Genomic DNA, 23044 nt, shown 5'->3' with positions numbered 1-23044 from the left:
GCGAAAGGCAGATGGGTAGAAGAGCTCCCTCATGTTCTGTGGACGTATCGGACCACACCGCGCAGGTCCACTGGAGAAACGCCATTCTCTATGACTTATGGAGCCGAGGCGGTGATACCTCTGGAATCTGGTTTTCCTACCCTAAAGGCGAGCTCTTTTAGCCCAGAGAATAACAAGGGACTCTTGGAGAAAGGTCTTGATTTACTTGAGGAACGGCGCGAGGCAGCTATGGTCCAAATGGCTTATTATCAACAGAAGCTAAAACGAGGATATGATGCCCACGTGAAGCTAAGGCCACTTGCACCTGGTGATCTTGTGCTAAGAAAAGTTGTGGGCACCTACAGACACCCGGCTTAGGGTAAGCTAGGACCCCGGCGGGAAGGCCACATCGCATTGTTTCGGTCGGCGTAGGGTCATATCGGCTAGGCGACCTAGATGAAAGAATTGTACCACGCCCATGGAATGTAAATAATCTTAGAAGGTATTATTATTAATAAAATGTGCTTTTGTCGGTTAACATTTCAAAGTTATGAGTACCTCGACGCATGCGGTTACTACTTTTAAGAATCAAACGAAACTTGGTTAAGTGTCGTCCTCGGACCACGAACCTTGTGGAAATTGATATCTTGTCACTTGTTAAATGAGAACCTTAGTTATGCCGGGTCCTCGGACCTCCTACTTTGGGAAAATTAACATTTGAAGTTACAATCCTTAAGAATAAAACAGAAACTTGGTTAAGTGTCGTCCTCGGACCAGAAACCTTGTGGAAATTGATATCTTGTCAGTTGTTAAACGAACCTTAGTTATGCGGGTCCTCGGACCTCATACTTTTTGGGAAAATTAACATTTGAAGTTACAATCCTTAAGAATCAAACAGAAACTTGGTTAAGTGTCGTCCTCGGACCATAAACCTTGTGGAAATTGATATCTTGTCACTTGTTAAACAGAACCTTAGTTATGCCGGGTCCTCGGACCTCCTACTTTGAGAAAATTAACATTTGAAGTTACTATTCTTAAGAATCAAACAGAAACTTGGTTAAGTGTAGTTCTCGGATCACAAACCTTGTGGAAATTGATGTCTTATCGTTTGTTAAACAAAACCTTAGTTATGCCGGGTCCTCGGACCTCCTACTTAGGGAAAATTAACATTTGAAGTTACTGATCTAAATAATCAAACAGCAACTTGGTTAAGTCTTGTTCTCGGACCGCAAACTTGATTAAAGTTAATTTCTTATTGCGTTTAGAAATTAGTGCCTTACTGTTTGTTAGATCGGATCTTAAAGTTCTATATCTTTAAGTGTTAAGCAAATTTATGTAAGGAATGGTTCTTGGATCTTACATCCTACTAAAAACAAAACCACACATTATAAGGGTTTAACCGTTATATGAGGTCTTTTTTTTTACCAAGGCATTGTTTAAAATATCTCAACCATGTCATCTGCTGTTAAGTCATTAATACTAAAACATGCGAATGATTGCGTGGAGGTTATGATTGTGTAATACTTGGAGTTAGATTTGTTTGTTCTGTCCCTTTTTGACTATGTACTAATGGCAATCTTTATCACAAATACAAAAAGAATAAAGTAAAACGGATGCAACATAGGTGAGAATCAAATGAAATTGTTCTTCATTAATCATTCAAATATACATTACATATTTAATTCAAATATGGAAAAAGAGAAGTCCTAAGCTAGGTCCTAAGCTTTTGGAGGGGGGTCTTGCTGAGAAGTGTTGGTGGCCTCGGTCTTTCTGGACTCCAAGGCTCGAAGGGAGACGGCACTTGCTTTCCTTTGTCTGTCTGCCTTTGTTGGAGGGACGTTGGACTCCACATTCGCTCGAGGTCCTTCTCGGCATCCCCGTCTCCTTCCTTTTCTTTATTAGAACCCGAAGGTTACGTAGGATACGGAATTAGCTTTAGGACCATGGGAGGAAGAGCGGGAGAGTTGTTTCGGGGGTAGGAGTAGCGGCGGGAGCCTCTTCAATATCCTGTATCTCCAGGAAGCCGAACATTCTCGGACTTCCTCGGTCAGGGGATAGAGGAACTCCTGCTACGTTCAGAGCTTCCCCCGGACCTTTTGACGGTACTCACGGCAAGGCCGCAAGGCTTTTGTCGGTTGCTCCTCGGTGACCGCTACCCCTTCCTCGTAACTCGCACCTTGGCGGCTTCTAGAGAACGATGGAATGCGCGGCTTCCTCCTTCATTCGAGCAAGTTCATTCTCCAAATCAGAGCGCTACCTTTGGGCTTGGGAGAGATCGTCATCTTTTCACGAAGAAGCTTGCGGCGCCTGTCCTATAGGGTCTTCATGGTCTTCAGGTTCGCCTTGGCCCCATTTTTCTCTCTCTTTAGCTCAACCACCTCCGAGGTAAGCTTCTCATTTTCAACAAGGGCTATGCCTAAGGACTTCTCAGTCTCCAGCCTGATTTCAAGCTCAGCTATGCCCGAGTGTCTTCTATAAATTTCTCGGCTACGAAGACTTCCTGAATGGCCTGCAATAAAGTGCGAGGAAGTCAGATATAGCAAGACACTTATGAATAATCTGATATTGTTAAAAGTGGAATCTTCCTAAAAGGGTTAAACTTACCAGCGCTAAATCCTTTTTTAAAGAGAGGAATAGTTGTGGCTTGCTCATTTTTTCCAAGGTTTCCATGTCCTTGGGCAGCAGAAGAGGGCGCTCCAACACTTCGGCCAAGTGGTGGGCATGGCCTTGTTGAACCGCCCTTATACTGGATTGGCAAGAGATGGGTGCACCGTCCAGTCTTAAGTCGGGGGACCAGGTGGCCGGTGCTCGGCGCACTTCGGCCACGTCCCTGGTTTCCCCGCTTTCAACTGAGCGGGCCCTACCCTTACCTTTATCCAGCTTCTGCTGCTGAACCGATGGGGGTTGTTGTCGTGGTTTCTTGGGGTCCTTGCTGCTCTTCCCCTCGGCCTCCCCCTTTCTTTTCTTTTTGGGATCCTCGGCTGGAAGTTTTGGCTCAGCTGGAGGAGGGGGAGGTGGCAAAGATGGAAGAGCTTGGGACCCTCCCGTCTTTCTCTCAACAACCTTCGCAGCTCTATTGGTTAGGAGACCCTTCATCCTGTCCATATCCTCTTCGGATTCGTCCTCTGGTTGGGCAACGACTAACCCTACAATTCCAGAAGCCTCAGTGGCTTCTTCTTCCTCGTCAGAGAGTACGACGAACTGGTTCCCTCGAGGTCTTTCGGTGTCTTCAAGTTGGAACTATTCTATCTCCTCGTCTAGCGTGTGTGAAGAAGACACCTGCTCTTCTGGAACAACGGTTGCCTGAGAGTGCACAGCGAGGGGAATTGCCGCTATGGGCTGTGTGTATAAAACGGTGTGAGGGGCGTCAGGGAGATCGTGGTCGTCCAAAAAGTGGGGCCGGGCTACGTTTATCTTCCTTCGCCTTCGGTCACCGGCGACTATGGCGTTTTCTATCTCCTGGAAGTCCGAAGAAATGAGAGTGTACCCTAGAATCAGATGAGCAGCTCTGAGTTGTAGGTTCTCGCTGACAAACACCTCAGAGCGCAGTACTCGGTTGAGATCTGCAACGTTGCAGTGGCTTAAGCGTGGGCACACGTGTTGCTTATCTGCAAAGGAAGACACCAAATCAAACGAACATGGTCAGATTCACACAACATATAATAAACCTAAATAAACGTGAATACATGTGAATGCGCATTTTTGTGAGTATTAGAGGAGTTTGTGCGGGGGGGGGGGGGAGGTTAATCCTAAGGTGTCGCACCTGGATCTCCCCACTCAATTAGGCAGTGGAGGCCGTCGTGCCAGTTCCCAGAGACGATCATGTAGTCATCCTTCATGCCTTTGTTGGATTTGGGCAGACAGGAGATTAGCCTAACGACGGCGAGCGGGATTTACTGTCGTAACCGACGTGGGAGCGTTTTTGGGACTCGTCCAGAACGACGACATCGTGCCAGGTGTGGTTTAGCCCCATTTGCTCGTTTAGAGCATCGACGCTACCCAAAACTCTAAAAATGTTTGGGAGGCACTGATCGGGACACAAGGCGGTGGTTGCGAAGGTACTCCCGTTACGAGGGCTTCATTGGGAGGGTCATCCCACCCTCTCCAAAGGCTATCATTGGGATGATAACCTCTCCCTCCTTTCTAGAGGCCGGCCACGGCTTCTGCCGGAGCAATATTTTAAACCTACATCGCCGGGAATGTGATACTTGGCTGCGAAGCCTTCCATTCCGGCGGCGGTATCAACTAGACACTTGAATTTTCCCATCAAATATGAACGAAAGACTAAATTCTAAAAGGGTGAATGTTTATAAGGAGAGGGAGGACAGGGTCCGAGGAGAAAGGGTTAAGAGAGAAAAAGGAATAAGAACTTACAGACTTGAAGTTGTGCGAGTTTCCACGGAGTTGTGTAGACAAAAGGTGATTACTGATGTTTTGATGGGATTAGTCTCTGGAGAAATAAATGAAGGCGCAGATTCCCGAAGCGTCACGACGTGCGAGAAGCGGCCTCGAAATTATATTTGTCCCGCCCAAATTTTCATGGGATAATAAGGACCGTTGGATGCTCATCTCACCGTTGAACGTGGGGGACAAGGTATAACTTACGGTAATAAATACGCCCGTTTTTGAAAATAAAACCGCCAAGTGTCACCCTCCGAAACGCGAAACGGTTTTCACACGTGTGGTTATTTGCAGAAAGTGTGGAGGAAGTGTTCGTTGGATCAAAACCCTATTTTTCTCCTCGGATGATGAAAAAATAGAGTTTTGAGGGGCTATTGTGGGGAGTAAAAGGGCCCAAGTGGGCATATGGGCCTTTGGGCTGTAACATGGAGGGCCGACCTGCTCCAGGATTAAACTCTATGAGTTGGCCCATACGCCGAGGGTCCGAGGATACAGCCAAGGGAGAGTTTCACCTTGGACAGATCCTAGAGAATTCAAGATTTCATTATAAAGGTCAAGGCACAAACTCTGGAAAGACTAGTGGTTAAAAGGGGACATCCTGAATCTTCTAGATGCACTAGTATTAAAGAAAATATCAAGGGTAAAGGCTGCCACCTCCGCATTAAAGGCTCTGCACCTACCTCCCTGGCCGCATTAATGGGGAGGTGACCCCTGAACAGTGAGGTGGAAACTTCTAGTCACTGTTCAAAAAGTATCAGGGCAGGAAGTATAAAAGGGGGGTAAAGGCCAAAGAAAAAGGGGGGCGGTAGCTAAGAAAGAAATTGAGAAAGTGTAATCTTTAAGGAAGAAGTAGAAATAATAAAGAAGTAGTCCTCGGCTCGAGTCCGAGGATATCCATTGCAATTATTGTTCGTTGTTTACCTTTATTTGTTTATAAAAGCCTGTTATCGAGCTCCCAGTACTTCAAACCTAGGTTTCAAACCCACGCTCTACAAATTTTATTGTTTAAGGCTCATTGGGCCTGAGCCCGTGAGTCTTTGGGTCCAGGTGCAATTGTGCACTTATAACTATGATCTTTATTTGTAAAATTACCAAATAGTTGACGAGAAAATTGTTGAGGAAATATTCAATGTAATTGTTAGCTATTGATAACATTGCATTTTGGCAAACTTTGAAATCTAGAATTATTTTAAAATGTAGTTATAGACTTGCTACTGGTTTGGTGTGTTTTTGCTTTTGCTTGGTTGATTCATTTTGTTATAGGCTACTACTGGATATCCTTTATTTTATGCCAAATTGATCTGAATATGCAGAATATTTTTTCCTTCATTAGCTAATGAGTCAATAACTGATGTGCCAACAATGATGTGCTTCTCAATATATTTTTTTAATATTATTATTAATTTTGGAAGTTTAAAAATGTATTTTAGTCAGTCTATATATTAATGAAGAAATTTTGGTAATATTCGAGGTTTTGTGGTATATTAGTCATTTTATAGATTTTTAGGACTATTTTTTGACATCCTTAATTTCCAGGGCATTTTTTTTTTAAATTTTTAGGTTTATGATTGTTTTGGGATAATTCATTGTTAAAATTTTAATTATTACCAAGATTTTTATGAATTAACCAGTTATAATAATTTAAAAAATCAAATATTAGAACATTAATTTCTTAGAATGGAATCTTATGAGAATGCAATCTTGTATCTTGCATTATAAGAGGACCATCAAAACTGACATTTGTAGTAAATTATTATTATCCGATGTAATTTTGTTACCATTGAATGTGACCAATAATATAGAAGGACCATCAAATGTGACCTAGGTATTAGGTACCACAAAGGTTATCGAGATCAAGATCATATATAGTATCGATGAGAGGGTTCAGGGATCGGATTATAAAATTGGCACAAGGATGATCATACTTTTTGATTAAAATATATGAAAAAATTTACCTATGATTACTATAATTATAATTCGTAATATATGTTAAAAAAATTGAACAAAAGTAATTTGATGAGTGAAATTACTAATAAAAGGTGAAGTACCAATTTTCAATTATAATATGATGTTGGAACCATTCAATGTGAGTAAAAAATAATAGAATCACCAAATGTGACAAAAGTACAGTCATATGTGATGTTAGTATTGTCTAATGTGACATTGGAACCATCTTATATGACTAAAAAAATAATAGAACCACTAAATGTGACGTACAATAATATGTGATGTTGAAACTATCCAATATAACTAAAAAATAATAGAAGTACCGAATGCGACAAAACTAAGGTTATATGTGATATTGATAATAACTAATGTGACATTGAAGCCATCTAATGTGACTAAAAAATAATAGAACCACTTAATTTGATAAAAATACAGTTATATGTGATGTTGGTACTACCCTATATGACGTTGAAACCTTAAAAAATGTAAGTTAAAAATAAGGGAACTACAGAATGTGACAAAAGTACAGTCATATGTGATATTGGTACTGCCTATTACGACAATGGAACCGTAAAAAATGTGAATAAAAAAATAAAGGAACCACCAAATATGATAAAAGTACAGTCACATATGATGCTGGTACTACTTCGTGTGACGATGAAATCGTCAAATGTGAGTAAATAAAAATAAGGGAACCATTAAATGTGACAAAAGTACAATCATATGTGATGTTAGTACTGCCCATAATGTTGATGGAACCGTCAAAATGTGAGAAGAAAATAAGAGTTCCACCAAATGAGACAAAAGTATGATCACATGTGATGTTGGTATATCTCAATGTGACAATAGAACCATAAATGTTTTGATTACTTAGTATAGTAGGTTACCTACTTGTGGAAACCGTACTCCCCTAAAAAAATTAGGGTTTGAAGAATTACCCCATTTCTTCTTGTACCTTTTTTTTCTTTGAAATAAACGGTTTGTTTTTGACATAAAATATTTTTCGACTAGAGAAAAAATTGTTTTTTGGTGTTTGATTGTATTTTTGAGAATACCCGGCAAAACAATTTCTTGTGTTTGGTTAGTACACAATTTTAATTTTAAGTATACAAAAATTAAATTGCAATTTCTGTTCACACCACACACAACAACTAAATCTAGATTCATATTGAAGATAGTACAAAATACCGAATAACCAAAAAAATTCAACAGAATACCACGGAACCACAATATCAAGAATAAAAAAAAAAATGTCAACATGAATTAATTCAACCCAGATTTGACCGAAATAAACAATGAAGTCAAGTGGGAAAAAAAAAAAACCACATCATGTAGATCAGTGAAACAAAAAAAAAAAAAAAATTTATTATATTATATTTAAAAAGCTTGTGAATTTTCTGCTGAAGATCAGTGAGAGAGAGGAAGACCTAATCAAAGTGTGAGGGGCCAAGATTTGCTTTTTTTTTTTTTAATACAGCCCACTGGTGCAAGCTAATCTTTGGGCTGAGCTATTCATGGCCCAAAGTGGTGCAAACTAATCTTTTAGCCTACTTTCATTAAAAAAAAAAAAAAAGAATCTTATAGCCCGCAACTTAGGAAAGTTGAGCCCAAACATTTTCTGTAAATTTAACTCAGATTGGGAATAGGCCACCGATTCCAGCTAGAAATAGAATAGATAAAAAAAAAAAAAAATCTCAATTACACTTTACAAATTACAATATTTTGAGATTTGAGAGCTGAAAAAGGAAGCATTTTGATTTTGTTCATAATCCGTACTTTCCTCTCAACTCCACAACCACAGGTAAGGTAACCAACAAGTCTCCTTCTTTCACTTCTAAATTTGTGCACTCTCGCTATTTTCTTTTTCTTTGGCAGCCAAAGATGGGTTCTTTTCTTTTCTGGGTCTTGTCTTGTTTGATGAAATTATTGATTTTGTTGTCTTTTTTAGAGTACCCAAAAAAAAAAAAAATGTCATCTTTGGGAACTTCGAAGGGAATTCTGGAGATTGCGAAGTTCGGGGTTTATGTGACCGTTCCCATTGTTCTTATGTACACTTTCGCTAACAACACCAAGAATCTCCAGAAATTCATGGGAAACGTAATCTCTCTCTCTCCTTTGGGCTATAATTCTTTGTTTTGAAAATTTATTTTCCCTATCTAGTTGTGAATTCAGTTAGGGGTGTTGTTTGGGAAATGCCCTTTTATCATAAACTACTTGTCAGTTATATGAAACATGGAGCTGTTTACTTTCCCAGATTAGAAGTTTTTGTTTTGGTTTTGCAAGAATTTGAATTAACCTATTTCAATGTGCTTAGACTCACAACAATTTTCACAAAATATTTCACTAGTTCTGAGTTGGCAAGTTGTGAATTGTAGATGATAAAAGTGATGTCACCAAATGATAATCAAATTAGAACCGGCTAACTCAATTATTGTGAAAAATCTTGTGTCTGTGGCATTATATGATCTATTCACCCCCACCCCCACCCCCCTAAAAAAGAAAAGAAATGCTTGATTGGGTAGTGTGGGGGACATCCATTATTTTGAGTCTTTGCTTGTTTGTTTTTTATTATAATTTTAGTATTTTGCAATTGTGAGTTTGTGGGTGTGGGAGTGATTTCATGATTGCCTTCACAATAGAATTGGTGCGAATGCAAAAAGATGCAGGACAATAGAAATTTATTTGTTGAGTGTTGTCGATGGTATTATTGTAGCATAGATTTTTTTTAATTATCTTTGAGTTATTATTACTGCAAAAATATGATTGTCTTTCATGACATCTCATAAGATCGTTTACGAATATCTTCAGTGAAAGAATGAGCCTATTATGTTTTCTATTGCTTTAATTTGGAGAAAAAACAGTCTCTTAAACCTCAAAGAAGTTTCTAACACCAACAACCATTTCTCCTCGAATAATATAAATGAGTTTTTCACACTGATAAGCAAATGAGCTTATTAGATTGGTGGAAACTAGTATGAAAGGTAATATGTTACATGTCTATTGGCCACAAAAGCAGGAGATTTCTTGCATCCAGGATAGTGACACTGCACACTACATATTGTGTAGGCTTCACAAAGAATATCAATTTCCAATATCCTAGGGTGATAGATGTAAATCGTGTAAGATGTTTCTCCACAAAAAAAAAAAGGGCTTGTGTATGAATTTGATTTAATCACTCCTATCAAGGCTGGAATTTCATATGTGGTTTGAAAAGTTGAATTGTTTTTGTTTTTTTTTATAAAAGTGGTGAGTTATCCAGTAACTTACCAATAAAATAACTGAATATATTTCCAATTCTTTGTTTTCATAACGTGTCTAATTTATTATCTAATCTGAGCAGTAGCTTACCTGGCACCTCCTCCACTTATAAGTTCCAAGGAGAGGGCAAGGCCGTGGGTTCAGGACTTACCGTGTGCACATGTAACTTACCAATAAAAAAATGGCTATTGGCTGTAAATCTTATGACCTATATTATTGTCACGTGAAGATTTGTTTTTATTGCTTTATACTTATCGTTTTTTTTTTTGGTATGGATTATTGTCTTGATCTATTGTGAAAGCTCTAAATAATGTGTTTTTTTATTTTTATTTTATTTTTTGTTTTGTTGTGAAGCGATCTTATGTTGTGTATCCCCCAGAGGCCCAAAGGCCTCCATCACCAGAAGAATTAAGGGAGATGGCTCGTGAGCTGGCTCGTAAGAATAACATCCGTTGATGTTCTTTAGGGGTGTAAGTGATCCTTGTAGGTATTTGGTGGTATTTAGTATTGCTTTTGAAATATCAAGTTGTATGTAATATGCAGAAATGAACATCATGGGACTCATACTCAAAATAATCTTTTTTGTTTGAATAATGTTCCTTTAAATCCCATTGATCCTTCTTTATTTTTTAAAAGCTTGGACATGGTATCTTCGTAATAGGTAAGGCTAACTGACATAGTGGAATACTTCTTTAATGATTTATGTACAATTCAAGCTGGCTGAACTTACATCATTGCCTTATTTTTTGCATAATGTGACATATTTATCTCCATTGTGCCCTGTGCATTTGTCTTAATTGAATGCTGAAGCTAGATAAATGAAACTGGACCATTTTTTGTAACAAAGCTTGTAGCCAGGTGACCTGGGGAGCTAATTGTGAAACTATAGAAACACAGATTTCAAGTGCCCAATGGATACAAGATATGATGTCTCTTGTTGGGTTCTGTTTGCAACTGAAAAACATTTTGATGTGACTTGTGGTTATCCCATATGCATGCAATCTTTTGAGAATGCAGTTAGGTTTGTGCACCTTGTTTTCTATTTTAGCATCAGAGTTACCTATTAGTATCCACAAAAAAAAAAAAAAAAAAAAAAAAAAAAAAAAGAGTTAGCTGAAATTGTTCATCTCTGTGTGGCCATTTGAAAGGTCAACTGACAGCTGGTTCACTTTTATCCAACTTTGAATCAATCAAATGATTGCTGAACTTCATTTTCAAACAAGATTGACACACTCCCCGACCAGTGCAGAGCAAACGTAGGAAAGGGTTGGGTCGAGGAAGGGATATATCGGGTAGAGGAAGGGATATACCCTACCGGTAAAGTTTGTGCGTGGTATGTAAGGGATTCGGCATGATTAAAGTATGTAGGTTCCGTTCATTTGGAAACAGTTTATTTAGCTGAAATTAAATTTTTTTTGCTAAAAGTACTGTAAATAAAGCTAAAAATTAGCTGAAATAGTACAGTGGGATTTATGAATAGTGCTAAAAAATACAATGAAACTTATGAATAGAAGTAAAAATAAATTAAATGTTTAAAAAAGTTGTCCAGTATAAGCTATTCCAAACACAACCGTAGTGTTGGGTTTTTTTTGGTTAAAATTTTTATGTTATTTGAGTTTAACTAGTTGTTAGACTTTTTATTAATACAAAATTATTAGGCTCCTTGATTGAGCCCAAAGAAAAGAATAACATGTCCATGAGGGTCCCCCCACCCCCCTCCAAAATACCTTCTAGATTCCAAAGAAGGTATTGAATGACAATATAATTATTTTTTATATTTGTTATTATTTTTACAATTCTAAGAGTTAAGAAAAAATTATTAAAATAAAAGAACAAGAAAAAAAAAATTATTGAGGAAATAATTTTGCAAGACGATGACTATGATAATAATTTTGCAACAAAAAAAAACACTAAATTAGATGGAATTTATTAGGTAAGATGATGAAAATAAAATTAATTATGGCTCATATGTCATGTACTATCAGCTTTGAGATCAATCAATTTGAATGTGAACATTGTTAAGTTAATTTATTTAGTTAGCTTTATTACATAAGTGATAATTAAATTAGTTATTAGTTGAATATATTCCGAATTTTATAATAAATATACCTTTTATATATTTATAAATTTTATTAGGTGTTGGTGTATTTTACAATACATAATATATAAAAAAAAAAAAAAAAAAATTCACAATAAACAGTGGTCATAAGCAGCATGAGGAAGAGAGAGAACCAGTCCGTAAAATGCAAAATAAAGAATGAACACAGACGTGGACAAGATGTTTCAGAACTGGAACTAGTATGAATGTCAAGTGGAACCATTGCATTTAACATAATTCCATGATTCCATCAGGCATGAAATTATATAAAAAGCCGATATCTGCTAGGAAGTGCAATAATTTAACATAATTCCATCACGCATAATATTAATATGAAAGTAACACACTGGGTCCAATCTTTTTCATGTCCAATTTATATATTTTTCAGGCTTTGATTAATCATTAAATACCATACAAACCATTTGAAAACTGAAATCATTCTGGCCCTTTAAAGGGTTGAACCTCAACCTTATCTTTAGCTGACCCTTTCTTTAAAAAGAAGAAGAAGACGAAAAAAAAAAAAAGACTGGAAAAATAGGAAAACTAACGGTCAAATAAACTGTAGCTATCAGGACCCTCGTCAAAGGAAAAACAAAAAACAATTTTCATGGAAAAGAGTAGGTACTGATTGGGGCTGGCCCTCCAAGTAGAAATTTCTCGGCAAAATATATGTGCCTTCATACGCTCGTTTTTAAGTCTCTGTCCAGACCGCGTCCATAAGCTTTAAACAGCTAGCAATTTTAATAATAATAATAAAGAGACTGAAATTTCTCTGCAAGATTCCTGGGAGAAGAAAATCTTGACTTGCTCGGTCAAGTCGTCTCCTTCCGCACACGACAATGGTAGTATTATAGACTGGCAATTGTTACTACAACCAAGGTTTCAATTCTAAGATACAAACCAAACAACATTTCAAGCTCTCTCACTTTGGACAGGTAAATTTTTACTCATCCATGTTATCAGTTTTTCTTTCTTTTGCACTTTTCCTGCTTGGAACATATTCAGTTGAGTCTGTCTTTTTTTGTTTTTATGGTTACCTTAAATTTTGTTCTTTAATACCTTTTTGAATTCTGTAGACCCTTTGTCGGGTACCAAACAGAACATCATGATTTCCAAAAGTTAAGTTTATGCCAACTTGTTTAATTTGTATAGTTGCCTTCTTCTTCTTTTTTTTTCTTTTCTTTTTTTAAATCTTATAAAAATTCACTCTTGAGTTATGTTTGTTTATTTTTCAGCTTTAGCAGTATAACTTGTTATGTGAATATTATATTGAGGTTGAGACTTAGTTGTGAATTGAAACCCTCTAAATTTTTAATGAAGGTTTGTGGAGGTTTATATCCAAGTTGCTAGGTGCATGAATTTAGTTTATAATGGCTTTGGAGCTCATACCTATAGGGACCATCTTGGCCGTGCTGACAAGCCAGGTCTTTAAAACAGCTCTTGCTGCAAAAGATGTTCTTTTTGAGAAGGAGAGTTTCAAGGTTCTGTCAAAGCATTTGTTTGATATTGAACCAGTCTTAAAGGAACTGCAGCTTCAAGAATTAAATGATTCTCAAGCTGCAAGGCTTGCTCTGGAGTCTCTTGAAGCAGATGTTAAAAAGGCAAATAATTTGGTTGAGAAGTACAAAAGTCGAGCCCGCTTCTACTTACTGGTCAAGTGCAGACACATTGTCAAGGAGGTACAAGAAGTCACAAGGGACATTGGAAAATCTTTGGCTGCATTATCCCTTGCGAATACTGAAGTCCTATCAAGGATATCTGATCAGGTAGATAGGTTACAGAATGAGATGCAAAGAGTTGAATTTGAGACTTCACATTCTCAGCTCCAAATTGTTGACAAGTTAGACCAAGGTCTTAGGGACCAGAAACTAGATCAGGGTTTTGCAAATGACATGCTTGAAGAAATAGCAAGGGCAGTTGGGGTGCCTGTTGAGCCCTCTCAGATAAGCAAAGAGCTAGCCAGCTTCAGAAGGGAAAAAGAAGAAGCTGCCAACAGGAAAGAAAGAGCTGAAGTACTCTTCTTGGAGCAGATTATTGAGCTGCTCTCTCGGGCTGATGCTGCAAGGGATTATGAAGAAGTCAAGAAGCAGTATCTCCTAAGGTTTCAGGTTATAGAGCGATATGATGAGAGGGAAGAGAATATCCGACCACTTAATTCTTTTTATTGTCGAATAAGTAAAACTTTGATGGTTGATCCCGTTAGCCTTTGCACTGGTACTACATGTGAGCGAGCTGCCATTGAAGCTTTGTTAGACAGTGGGGAGAGAACTGACCCAGAAACAGGTGAGGTTCTTGAAGACACCTCTCTAAGGTCGAACCTTCCACTTAGACAATCAATAGAGGAGTGGCGAGAACTTAATTACTGCCTGAAGATACGTTGTTCCAAGGCAAAGTTATTATCAGGTATGGACTCGTCTGTGGAAGAGGCCCTGAGCCAAATGCAGGATCTTATGAAGGAGAGTTCTATTAACAAGGACTGGATTTCTGTTGGAGGGCTTACTGATATTATTATCTCCATACTTGGGAGCTCACACAACAAAGATGTGAAGAGAAAGATTTTAATTACCCTGAAGGATGTTGTAGAAGGGCATGCAAGAAATAAGGTAAGAAGCTTTCAAATACCATGTAAATTGTAAAGGAAAAACAAAAGAGAGAGAAAGGAACCAAGTATTTCTTAGTGTGCAGCGAAGCAGGCTGCCCTTTTTATTCTTTATATTGTTTTTTTTCCTTGTGCTTGTTTTGTTAGAGCATGCACCTCTATTTTTGACGATTTGGATTAACACTAATAAGTTCATGGAAAGAAGATTTTCATCTAATTTTCATTGATCTATAAAAAACCCTCCTGAAAACTTTCGTATACATTTTCTTCTGTTGTTAATTTTTTTTTGGGTACAAATATAAGGATAGAATCTCATTTTGTGTTGCATATGTCCAGAATTTTTTTTTTGAAATTCCTGCTAAGTGGATTGTACAAGATTTGATACTGTATAGATTTTTGAGCCTGAGTCCTAGTGAGATTTTTTGTTCTTTCTCTTTGTCATAAAAAATTTCATACCTGAAAAAACCTATTTGAATTTTAAAATTATCAAAGCAGAATGGGGAAGTGAATAATTTAAATGCTTCACAACATTCTAAATTGACTAGTTTAATCAAATTTATAGGAAAAAGTGTTTGAATCCCAGGGATGGGATCGCATTATTCCTTGCCTGGGGCGTGACTCAAGCATCTCAAAGGCCGCGGTTGAATTACTATATGAGTTGCTGCAAGAGAGATCTGGATGGAATGTGTCTGTTTGCAGGAAACTCTCTCATCAGCATAGCAGTGCAATTCTTTTCCTTGTTACCCTGTTAAAGGGTCCCATTAGGGAGTCAGCAGAGATTGCAGAAAGAATCTTGATGAAGCTATTTGAGATAAATGAGGAAACCATTTCTTGTGCTGCTAAGGCTGGCTGGTATAAACCACTTATTGATCGCATAGTTGAAGGTAATAGGATCCATTTACTTTAAAGGCCTAGAAATTAGATGTTTTTGTTTTTTGCTTATTAGAAAGAAAAAAATTGACATCACTTATTGATTTCATGTTTGTGATTCATGGTTGTGAAGATTCTACCACTTGTGCAAAGAAATATTAGAGAATTGTCATCTAGCAAAATCAGCAGATTACCACAAATTCCGCACTATATTATTTTGTTCTTCCCATAGTATTTAATGGTAATCAATTTTTGATATGCTATATCATGCATGAGACCATTGATGAATTTCATTTCATGGGACATACATACATTCCCCTTGTTATCCTTTTCTCTGTGTACAGAGAACTGTTCCAACAAATTTTCTTATTCTCTATGGTATATATGATATGAGTTATTCTGTTTGTACTCTTCACAATGAAGCTGCTGTGTCTGATTGACTTTAATCTTTTGAATGAAGGTTTGTCACGTAATTTAATCATTCTGAATTTTTCCAGGGCCAGAGTCTTCGAGGATACCAATGGTGAGAACAATTGTTAATACAGAATTAGTTGATCTGAATTTGAAGCTCCTTGGCGAGGAAGGGGTTATACCTCCTTTGCTTGATATGGCATCCAGAAGCTTTGAATCAAAAGAGCTAGCCTTATCAGCCCTGGTTAAATTATCAGGTTGCCATGCCAATAAAGAGTTAATTGCGGTCGCGGGTGGGGTTCCACTTGTTCTGAAACTAATGTTCTCTCCCAATGTGCGCTCAATTATTGTTGTGAAATGCTCTGAAATACTCGAGAAACTTTGTTCTGAGGATGATGGAATTAAATTTTTCGTTGATGAAAAAGGGACCCAACTTGAGTTAGAATCAATCATCACCAATTTGTTAGCTTTGCAACAGAAGCCTAACTCAGCCCACAATGTCCGGAGGCCTGCCTTGAATGCACTTCTTGGAATTTGCAGGTTTGAAGCAGGGTTGGTTAAGAAGGCAGTTCTCACTGCCAATGGTGTATCTCTAGTGCTTCCTCTTCTTGATGACTCTGACTCTGAAATTCGGGAGATTGCTATCAATTTGCTCTTCCTCTTCTCACAGCAAGAGCCAGAAGGAGTTGTGGAATACCTTCTCAAGCCAAGAAGGCTGGAGGCCTTAGTGGGGTTTCTTGAGAATGATGATAAGGGTGATGTACAGATGGCTGCTGCAGGTCTATTAGTCAACCTACCAAAATCAGAAAGATCACTCACTATGAAGTTAATCGAATTGGATGGAATTGATGCAATCTTAAACATTCTAAGAACTGGAACCAAGGAAGCAAAAGAAAATGCTCTAAATGCACTCTTCAGGTTTTCAGATCCCACAAATCTTGAGTCACAGCGTATTTTGGTTGAACGAGGAGTGTACCCTATGCTTGTAAACTTTCTCAGGGCTGGTTCAGAAACAGCTAAGGCATTAGCAGCAGCACTTATTGGCAATCTTTCCACGAGCAGTCCAAGGCTCACTGCTGTGACCAAATCAACTAGTTGCTGGTGCTTCCGACCATCACGACAACCTCTATGCGCAGCACATGGTGGTATTTGCAGTGTGACAGCTTCATTCTGTCTGTTGGAAGCAAAAGCTTTACCTGACTTGGTAAGGCTCTTACATGGAGGGGTGCATGAAACTGCTTATGAAGCAATTCGGACTCTTTCCACTCTAGTTATGGAAGGCTCTCCTCAGAAAGGGGCCACTGTCTTGCATGACTGTGATGCTATAAAACATATATTAGAGACTTTGACGTGGGGGGAAGATTATCTAAAGGAGGAGGCTTTAGGACTCTTGGAGAAAGTTTTTGTGTCAAAAGAAATGGTGGAACATTATGGATCAACAGCAAGGTTACTTCTTGTTGGTATGACCGGCAGGAATGTCCACGAGGAAAGCCGCCAAGGAAGGAAAGCTGCCAAAATCTTGACCCTCCTTGAACGCTATTCTAGATCGTCCACATGTCTTGTTCCAGGTCTATTTGGGTGAAAATTTTAGTTATTGGGATCAATATAGTGTTTGCTTCAATTTTGATACAGCTTTTGGCTTTTCCAAAGAATTGGATATTCAGTAAATCCTCAAAATCATTCTCGTTCATATAGTTTTGTTGTCTCAATTTTCTTTCTTTCTTTATACCCCTCCATTGACAGTTTTGTTGTCTTCTTTCAATTTGTGCCTTCATACAAACAAATATACAATAATGGACCACCTCCTTCTAAGTTGTCTTCGAACTTTAATTTTGTATTGTCTTAGTTATGTTATAATTTCTTCCGTTCACCCTTCTTTGTATCACTCCCAACGCATAATTCATAAGAGGAATTCGGTTTAATTTATAAAAAATTTATTGGAACACATGATTAATTTTGTATTTTAAAACCCATTGCCATTAGTCCTGCTTTTCATATTGTCCTATTTTTCATTCATTTCCCTCCTCCCAAACGACTTGTTAGAATTATCCCCTATGTGTGATATTCAACATGCAATTGATTCAATTTCAGGTGCAACTATTCACGCCCCAAATCTACTATGATCAAGAGCATGAGAAAACATACCATCAAGGAAAATTATATGCAATAATTTTTTGGGTTTCATCATGTAAACAATAATTTCATATGATCAAAGTATTAATATGCTAAATTCTTCACAAATGAAGTCAGAGCTCTATAAAATTTTATATGTTGTATGAGCTACAGATCATATGCTTCAATTTAAAATGGAAAATATGGTTTATCATCTAACTAGTAGGTCCTGCATGGGACAATATTGACGCAGAGATTAAATTGTAAGAAAGAGACTACAAAATCTCGAGTATACATATTTTCTGGGAAAGCTAACAAAAGCCATCATTTTGGATGGTGGGGAGAAAGTAGATACATTACGGGAGTGATTGAATTTAAGATGAGTTCATAGCGTTTAGAATTTTAAGGATGTGGTTTTTTTTTTTAATATTTATTAATTTTTCAGTCAGTATTCGAGAATTTCTATTGACTAGTTTTTTTTTTTTTTGGATGAACCTATTAACTAGTTTTATATATCTGTGAAATTTTATGCATTATGTTGTCTAATTGGTTAATCATTGATAGCCTACTTATTTGGACTAGAGTTTTAAGTTTAACATTGCTGGATGTTAATATGTTATTGTCTTAGATTTGCTCATGTACATGAAAGCCCTTTGTTGTTATTCTTACTTCCCAATTTCTTTTATATCGAGCCTTGGATCAGCAATATTATGGGATGTGTGGTGAGAAATTTTAGTTTATACATGTTACTAAACCACGCACTATGTGAGAATATATAATTATTATGAGATGTTGTATAATAAAAAAATTTTTTTTTTAAAATTTCATTGTAGATAATTTGATTTCATTAAAAATTAAATAATTTCTAAAAGTAATTTCAAACTCTATTTTTACAAATATATAATTTAAATTTTTTATTGTTTTTTATTGATAGTATTCTTTTTTGAAGTGGTCCATATTTTTATAATGTGCCTATATATTATATTTTCCTAATTTCTTTTCATACAACTAAAATTCTCACTTGGCAACATTTGGCTCTTACATGGAATGGGAATAATGTGATTCTTTTTTTTTTTTTTTTGTATAAATTTGACCAGTGATTGGCCTAGTAGTAGTTTTGTGTGAATATGATATCTTGAAATGAAAATTTTCATATTTTGCAAAGAACTAAAGTCAGTAATCATAGACTTTCACACTCCTTACGTAGGCTCATATTATTTTAGCTTATTTTTGTTATTATTTATGGGTCCTACTGTACTTTTTGGTACTATTTATAGGTCTCATTGTACTATTTTAGCTAATTTTTACCTTTATTTATAGTACTTTCAGTAAAATTTTTTCAATTTTAACAAAATAAATAGATCTATGGATCCTTTCTCTCACATTTATTATTATTATTATTATTATTACTTAGGATCAATTTCTCTCGTTGGCGGATCTGGGGATGTGGAAACCAAGATTATAGGCTCCAATTAAACAATAGTCTAAGGCCTTCAAATGGAATAATATCCTCTAAAATATAATATTTTATATTTATTTGTCTTATAGTATTGCATTTTTTTTTAATTATTGCAAAAAAAGAGAGACCACTTTTATTAGACCATAGAATGTCTTGTTTATCTGTCTTACGATATAAAAACTCCAATTAAAACCCAAAAATATGATGAATAAAAATTATTTTAAAAAATATATCATACTTTTTTATTTGAATGTTGTGTATTTATTGATACATTTTGCTATGTTTTATTTTCTTTTGAGGAACCGGTGAGAAATTATTTTATAAATGAACTAAATCAGCTTGAACGTTTTAAGTGTGTAAAATTTTCAGTCGCCCAAAAATTTTACTCTTCCTTTCTCTTTCTATCAAAATTAAAATTAGAATTTAACAATTTTCCAAAAACAAATCATTATTAAATACTGTGGTGGGCGTTTTTGTGATTTTGGGCTGGACTGCCTCCTGCTGTACTGGGCCCAAGTATTTTGGATAAGAGAGTCGGGATCGGCCCAACTACAACTCACTTTGGTCCAGCTTGCGCACAAAGTATGCCTTCGTTTGCTGAAACTATTGTCATATGCCCACGGCAGGCGAAACTGCCGTAGAAGAAAGTTGTGGCGGAATGGGTGTAACAAAACAATAATGAGCGAGATACGTTATTGTTAGGAAAACTAAGTAAACGGTCTTTCGCTAAAAATAAAAGAAAAGAACAAGTTGTAAGAGTAATAATAAAGGCTGGAGGAGAAACTGAAACAGTAATCAATAAAGTCAAAGAAGAATATGACTAGTTTGCTACATTTAGTTTAGTCACGTGGCTGTGGCCAAGGACGGAAACATTTCCTCAATGAGGGTAACCTCGCAGAAGCATTCTGCCATGGAAATTACACACTTTGAGGGAGCGGAACTAAATGGCTTGTGCTTGAAAGTATTCCTTAGCAAAGGGTAGGCTTTAAGAGGGAGAGAAAATCGAGAACCTATTGGTGCATGCCTGCCATTCAAATCTCTCTCGCTCTTTTTTTTCTAATTCTCTGTTTCTTTCTCTTATTTTACTATTTCAATTCTTCCTTTTGTTTTCTCTCTTTTCTTTAGTGCTTTCTTGTGCGGCATGATGGTGATCACTCTTGTGGTGATCGCCACAATTGTTTCCCTTCTACTGTACACGGCAAAGGCAACAGTAGGAGGGAGGTAACAACCTTAACAATTTTTGTCTGGTTTGAGTATCCATGTTGACCACCACTGGTCTGTCAGTACCCCAACCACCATCACTTACCTGTGCTGGTTGTGCCACTCCCCATTACCAGACAAAGAAGGTTGTTTTGTTTGTTTGCTCACCGTGGCCTTCTCGTCTGCCTCAGTGTGGGTGTTCTCCCTTCCTATTCCTCATGGCATGCACCTAGTAGTTTAAGCTTATCCTCCTTCTTTTGGATGGTATGTCATTCCAGCAGGATATTTCCCCCAAAAGAGCTTGAGCAGGAACTCTAGAATATGCTTCTCCTTCTCCCCACCACCAGACCAGACCCTCTCTTACCTCTAACACATGACCCACCACTTCTGTATTGACTGTGTACAGGTTTGTAGTGCCTAGGTCTTGCGTGTGCTCCACTTCCTGCGTACATCCAAAATCTGTCTGCTGCTCACGCGTTTGCTGTGGTCTGGGACTCATCTGTGTGTTTTACCGCCCATCCTTGACCTTTTATGGCATGAACCGTCTTCTGATCTTTCATTCCTTATTGGCCTGCATCTTTTCAAGGACTGGGCCTTGCTTGGGTTTCTCATTTTAGTCCATTCCTTACTTCACCCGTAGTCTTGTTGTCATTCCTGCCACACCATTTTACTATTCTTGCCACGGTGTTATCGGACCCGTGTTTGTTGGGCCTCTTTGGCCATGCTGCCCGCCCTTCTTTCAATGACTCTGCATGGTCATTCATGCTACTTTGGGCTTTCCCAATCTGTTACATTGCTTGTGGGCTCCTTCGTCCTATGTCTTTTTCCTTGGGCATCCTTGGCCCATTTGCTTTCCTTGGGCATTCTCGGCCCATTTGCTAATTCTGCATTCCCATGGGCACCTTACTAACTCTTTTGGGCTTTCTTGGCCCAATTACTTTATTCTTCATCCTTGGGGCTCATGGGCTTTCTATCAACTCCTTTCTTTCTTACTTCATTACATCGGACATACTGTGGCTCATTCTTGCTTTTCTTCATTACATAATGCCCATGGGTTTACTATTTCCTCCATTTGCTTTTTTCAAGACCCATTTATTTATTTTATGAACCTATGATCCATTATTCCTGCCATTAATGGTTCATTCATTTCAATCCACTAACTCTCTTCTTGCTCATATTGTTGGGCTTCTTCCTACTGCTGGGCTTTTCAAAAATGAGCCTAAACAAATACATTGTTCAATACCTAAAGCCCAATATTGCCAAGATGAACAATGGCCATTCAAACATTATATTTATTCAAATACTAATTGTTCTATTTTTAGAATTAAAATTTTTAAAATACATTATATAAATATATGAAAATAGTCCAATTAATCTATTAATTATATAAAAATGTTAATTTTTTTCTAATGTATGTATTGCTTATAAAATATTAATTAAAAATACATTTTACATTTGCCTTTGAAAAAAGAAGTTATCCAAAATTAAAATTGATAAAATCTTTTTTAATATTGACTATGTCACAAGAAAGACTACGTGGATTAACCATATGGCCAAATGAAAAGAAACTTTTAGTGGTACTTAAACACAAAACCATAATTAGTAGTAATCTTGCAACTCAAAAAGGAAGAAAAAAAATATTTTTAATTGAAAACAAATCAAAAATAAATATTATTCATTGAATATCTATACTATTTATAAAATGATTCTCCTTTTTGAACTTGACTTTTATGTAATTCAGAAATACCCTAAACCTTAGGTTTAACAGGGAAAAAACTTAAAGACAACTCGGTAAAAATATATTTCTAACTCCACTTAAAATGCCTACAAAATAGGATACTCTCCTACTAATCCATGTCTTCAAAATAAATTTATCTATTTTTAAAAAATAAAATAAATTTATGACACAAGACCAAAAAAAAAAAACTTCATCACATGCACAAAAAGCACGTGGTGAAGTTTAAAAATAAGAAAGAAAAAAAAAAAAAAACCACTATAAATTGTTGTCTCATGCCTAAAATGTAGGTCGAATGACCTTTTCTGTCATGTCCAGAAATGGTATGCCACCGAAAACATTTTCTCCTTCGCCAACCAAATTTTTACATAAATATCATTCAATTTATATTTAAAAAAAAAAAAGGCCCACTATTAATTGTGGTCTTATTCCCAAACTTTAGGCCCTTGTAAGGACATTGTGTATGAACTGTTAGTAGAATTGATGTTATGTAATATTGATATGTTAGTTAGTTGATATAAGACAGTTGTAAGGTAGTTATGTTAGTTAGTAGAAATCTGTTAGTAACTGAATGTAACTAACTGCCAATGAACTGTATATAAAGGGGGTAGGGAAGAGGTACTAAATACTAGGCATAACAGAAATAACAGAACTCTCTCTCTCTTTCTTTCTTAGGAGGATTGGTTCCCTAAGTAACCACCATCAATCCATCTCATTCTATTAATAACTCATCAGAAGTTTAACAACCCTATTATTACGGACCGAGAATTTGATGGGTTTGAAACAAAACTATTTGAAGCTGAATTTGAGGTATTCAATAGAAAGTAAAAAACAACACCTTCAAACATAGTTAATGAACTTGGACCGGATGTTGACTTTGTTTATGAGCCAGGTCACTAGTTAACTCGTTCAGCCAAATAAAAAAAAAAAAAAAAAAAAATATATATATATATATATATATATATATATATATAT

General features: G+C 36.7%; 2 protein-coding genes across 4 annotated transcripts; both read left to right on the top strand.

The window, feature by feature from the left end:
- Window positions 1-7965: 7965 nt before the first annotated feature.
- On the top strand, window positions 7966-10220 carry LOC142623362 (uncharacterized). Of its 2 annotated transcripts, none has more exons than XM_075796760.1 (3): window positions 7966-8128; window positions 8276-8424; window positions 9940-10220. In XM_075796760.1, exons 2-3 carry the CDS (start codon window positions 8296-8298, stop codon window positions 10039-10041), a joined length of 231 nt encoding a protein of 76 aa, XP_075652875.1. In that variant the 5' UTR covers window positions 7966-8128; window positions 8276-8295; the 3' UTR covers window positions 10042-10220. The 2 variants fall into 2 exon arrangements, with proteins under 2 accessions (XP_075652875.1, XP_075652873.1); XM_075796758.1 differs by having other exon boundaries at window positions 7970-8133.
- Window positions 10221-12374: 2154 nt separating this feature from the next.
- Window positions 12375-17387, top strand: LOC142626236 (U-box domain-containing protein 44-like). 2 transcript variants are annotated; one of them, XM_075800035.1, is made up of 4 exons: window positions 12375-12618; window positions 13004-14286; window positions 14866-15166; window positions 15650-17387. In XM_075800035.1, the coding sequence occupies exons 2-4, from the start codon at window positions 13054-13056 to the stop codon at window positions 17143-17145; spliced, it is 3030 nt and encodes a 1009-aa protein (XP_075656150.1). In that variant the 5' UTR covers window positions 12375-12618; window positions 13004-13053; the 3' UTR covers window positions 17146-17387. The 2 variants fall into 2 exon arrangements, with proteins under 2 accessions (XP_075656150.1, XP_075656149.1); XM_075800034.1 differs by having other exon boundaries at window positions 12377-12618; window positions 14845-15166.
- The last annotated feature ends 5657 nt before the right edge of the window (window positions 17388-23044 follow it).

The sequence above is a fragment of the Castanea sativa genome, chromosome 2, assembly GCF_040712315.1.
Source record: "Castanea sativa cultivar Marrone di Chiusa Pesio chromosome 2, ASM4071231v1".
Classification (NCBI taxonomy): Eukaryota; Viridiplantae; Streptophyta; class Magnoliopsida; order Fagales; family Fagaceae; genus Castanea; species Castanea sativa.
Note: the sequence above shows the minus strand (reverse complement) of the source record. Positions and strands in the feature narration are given on the sequence as shown.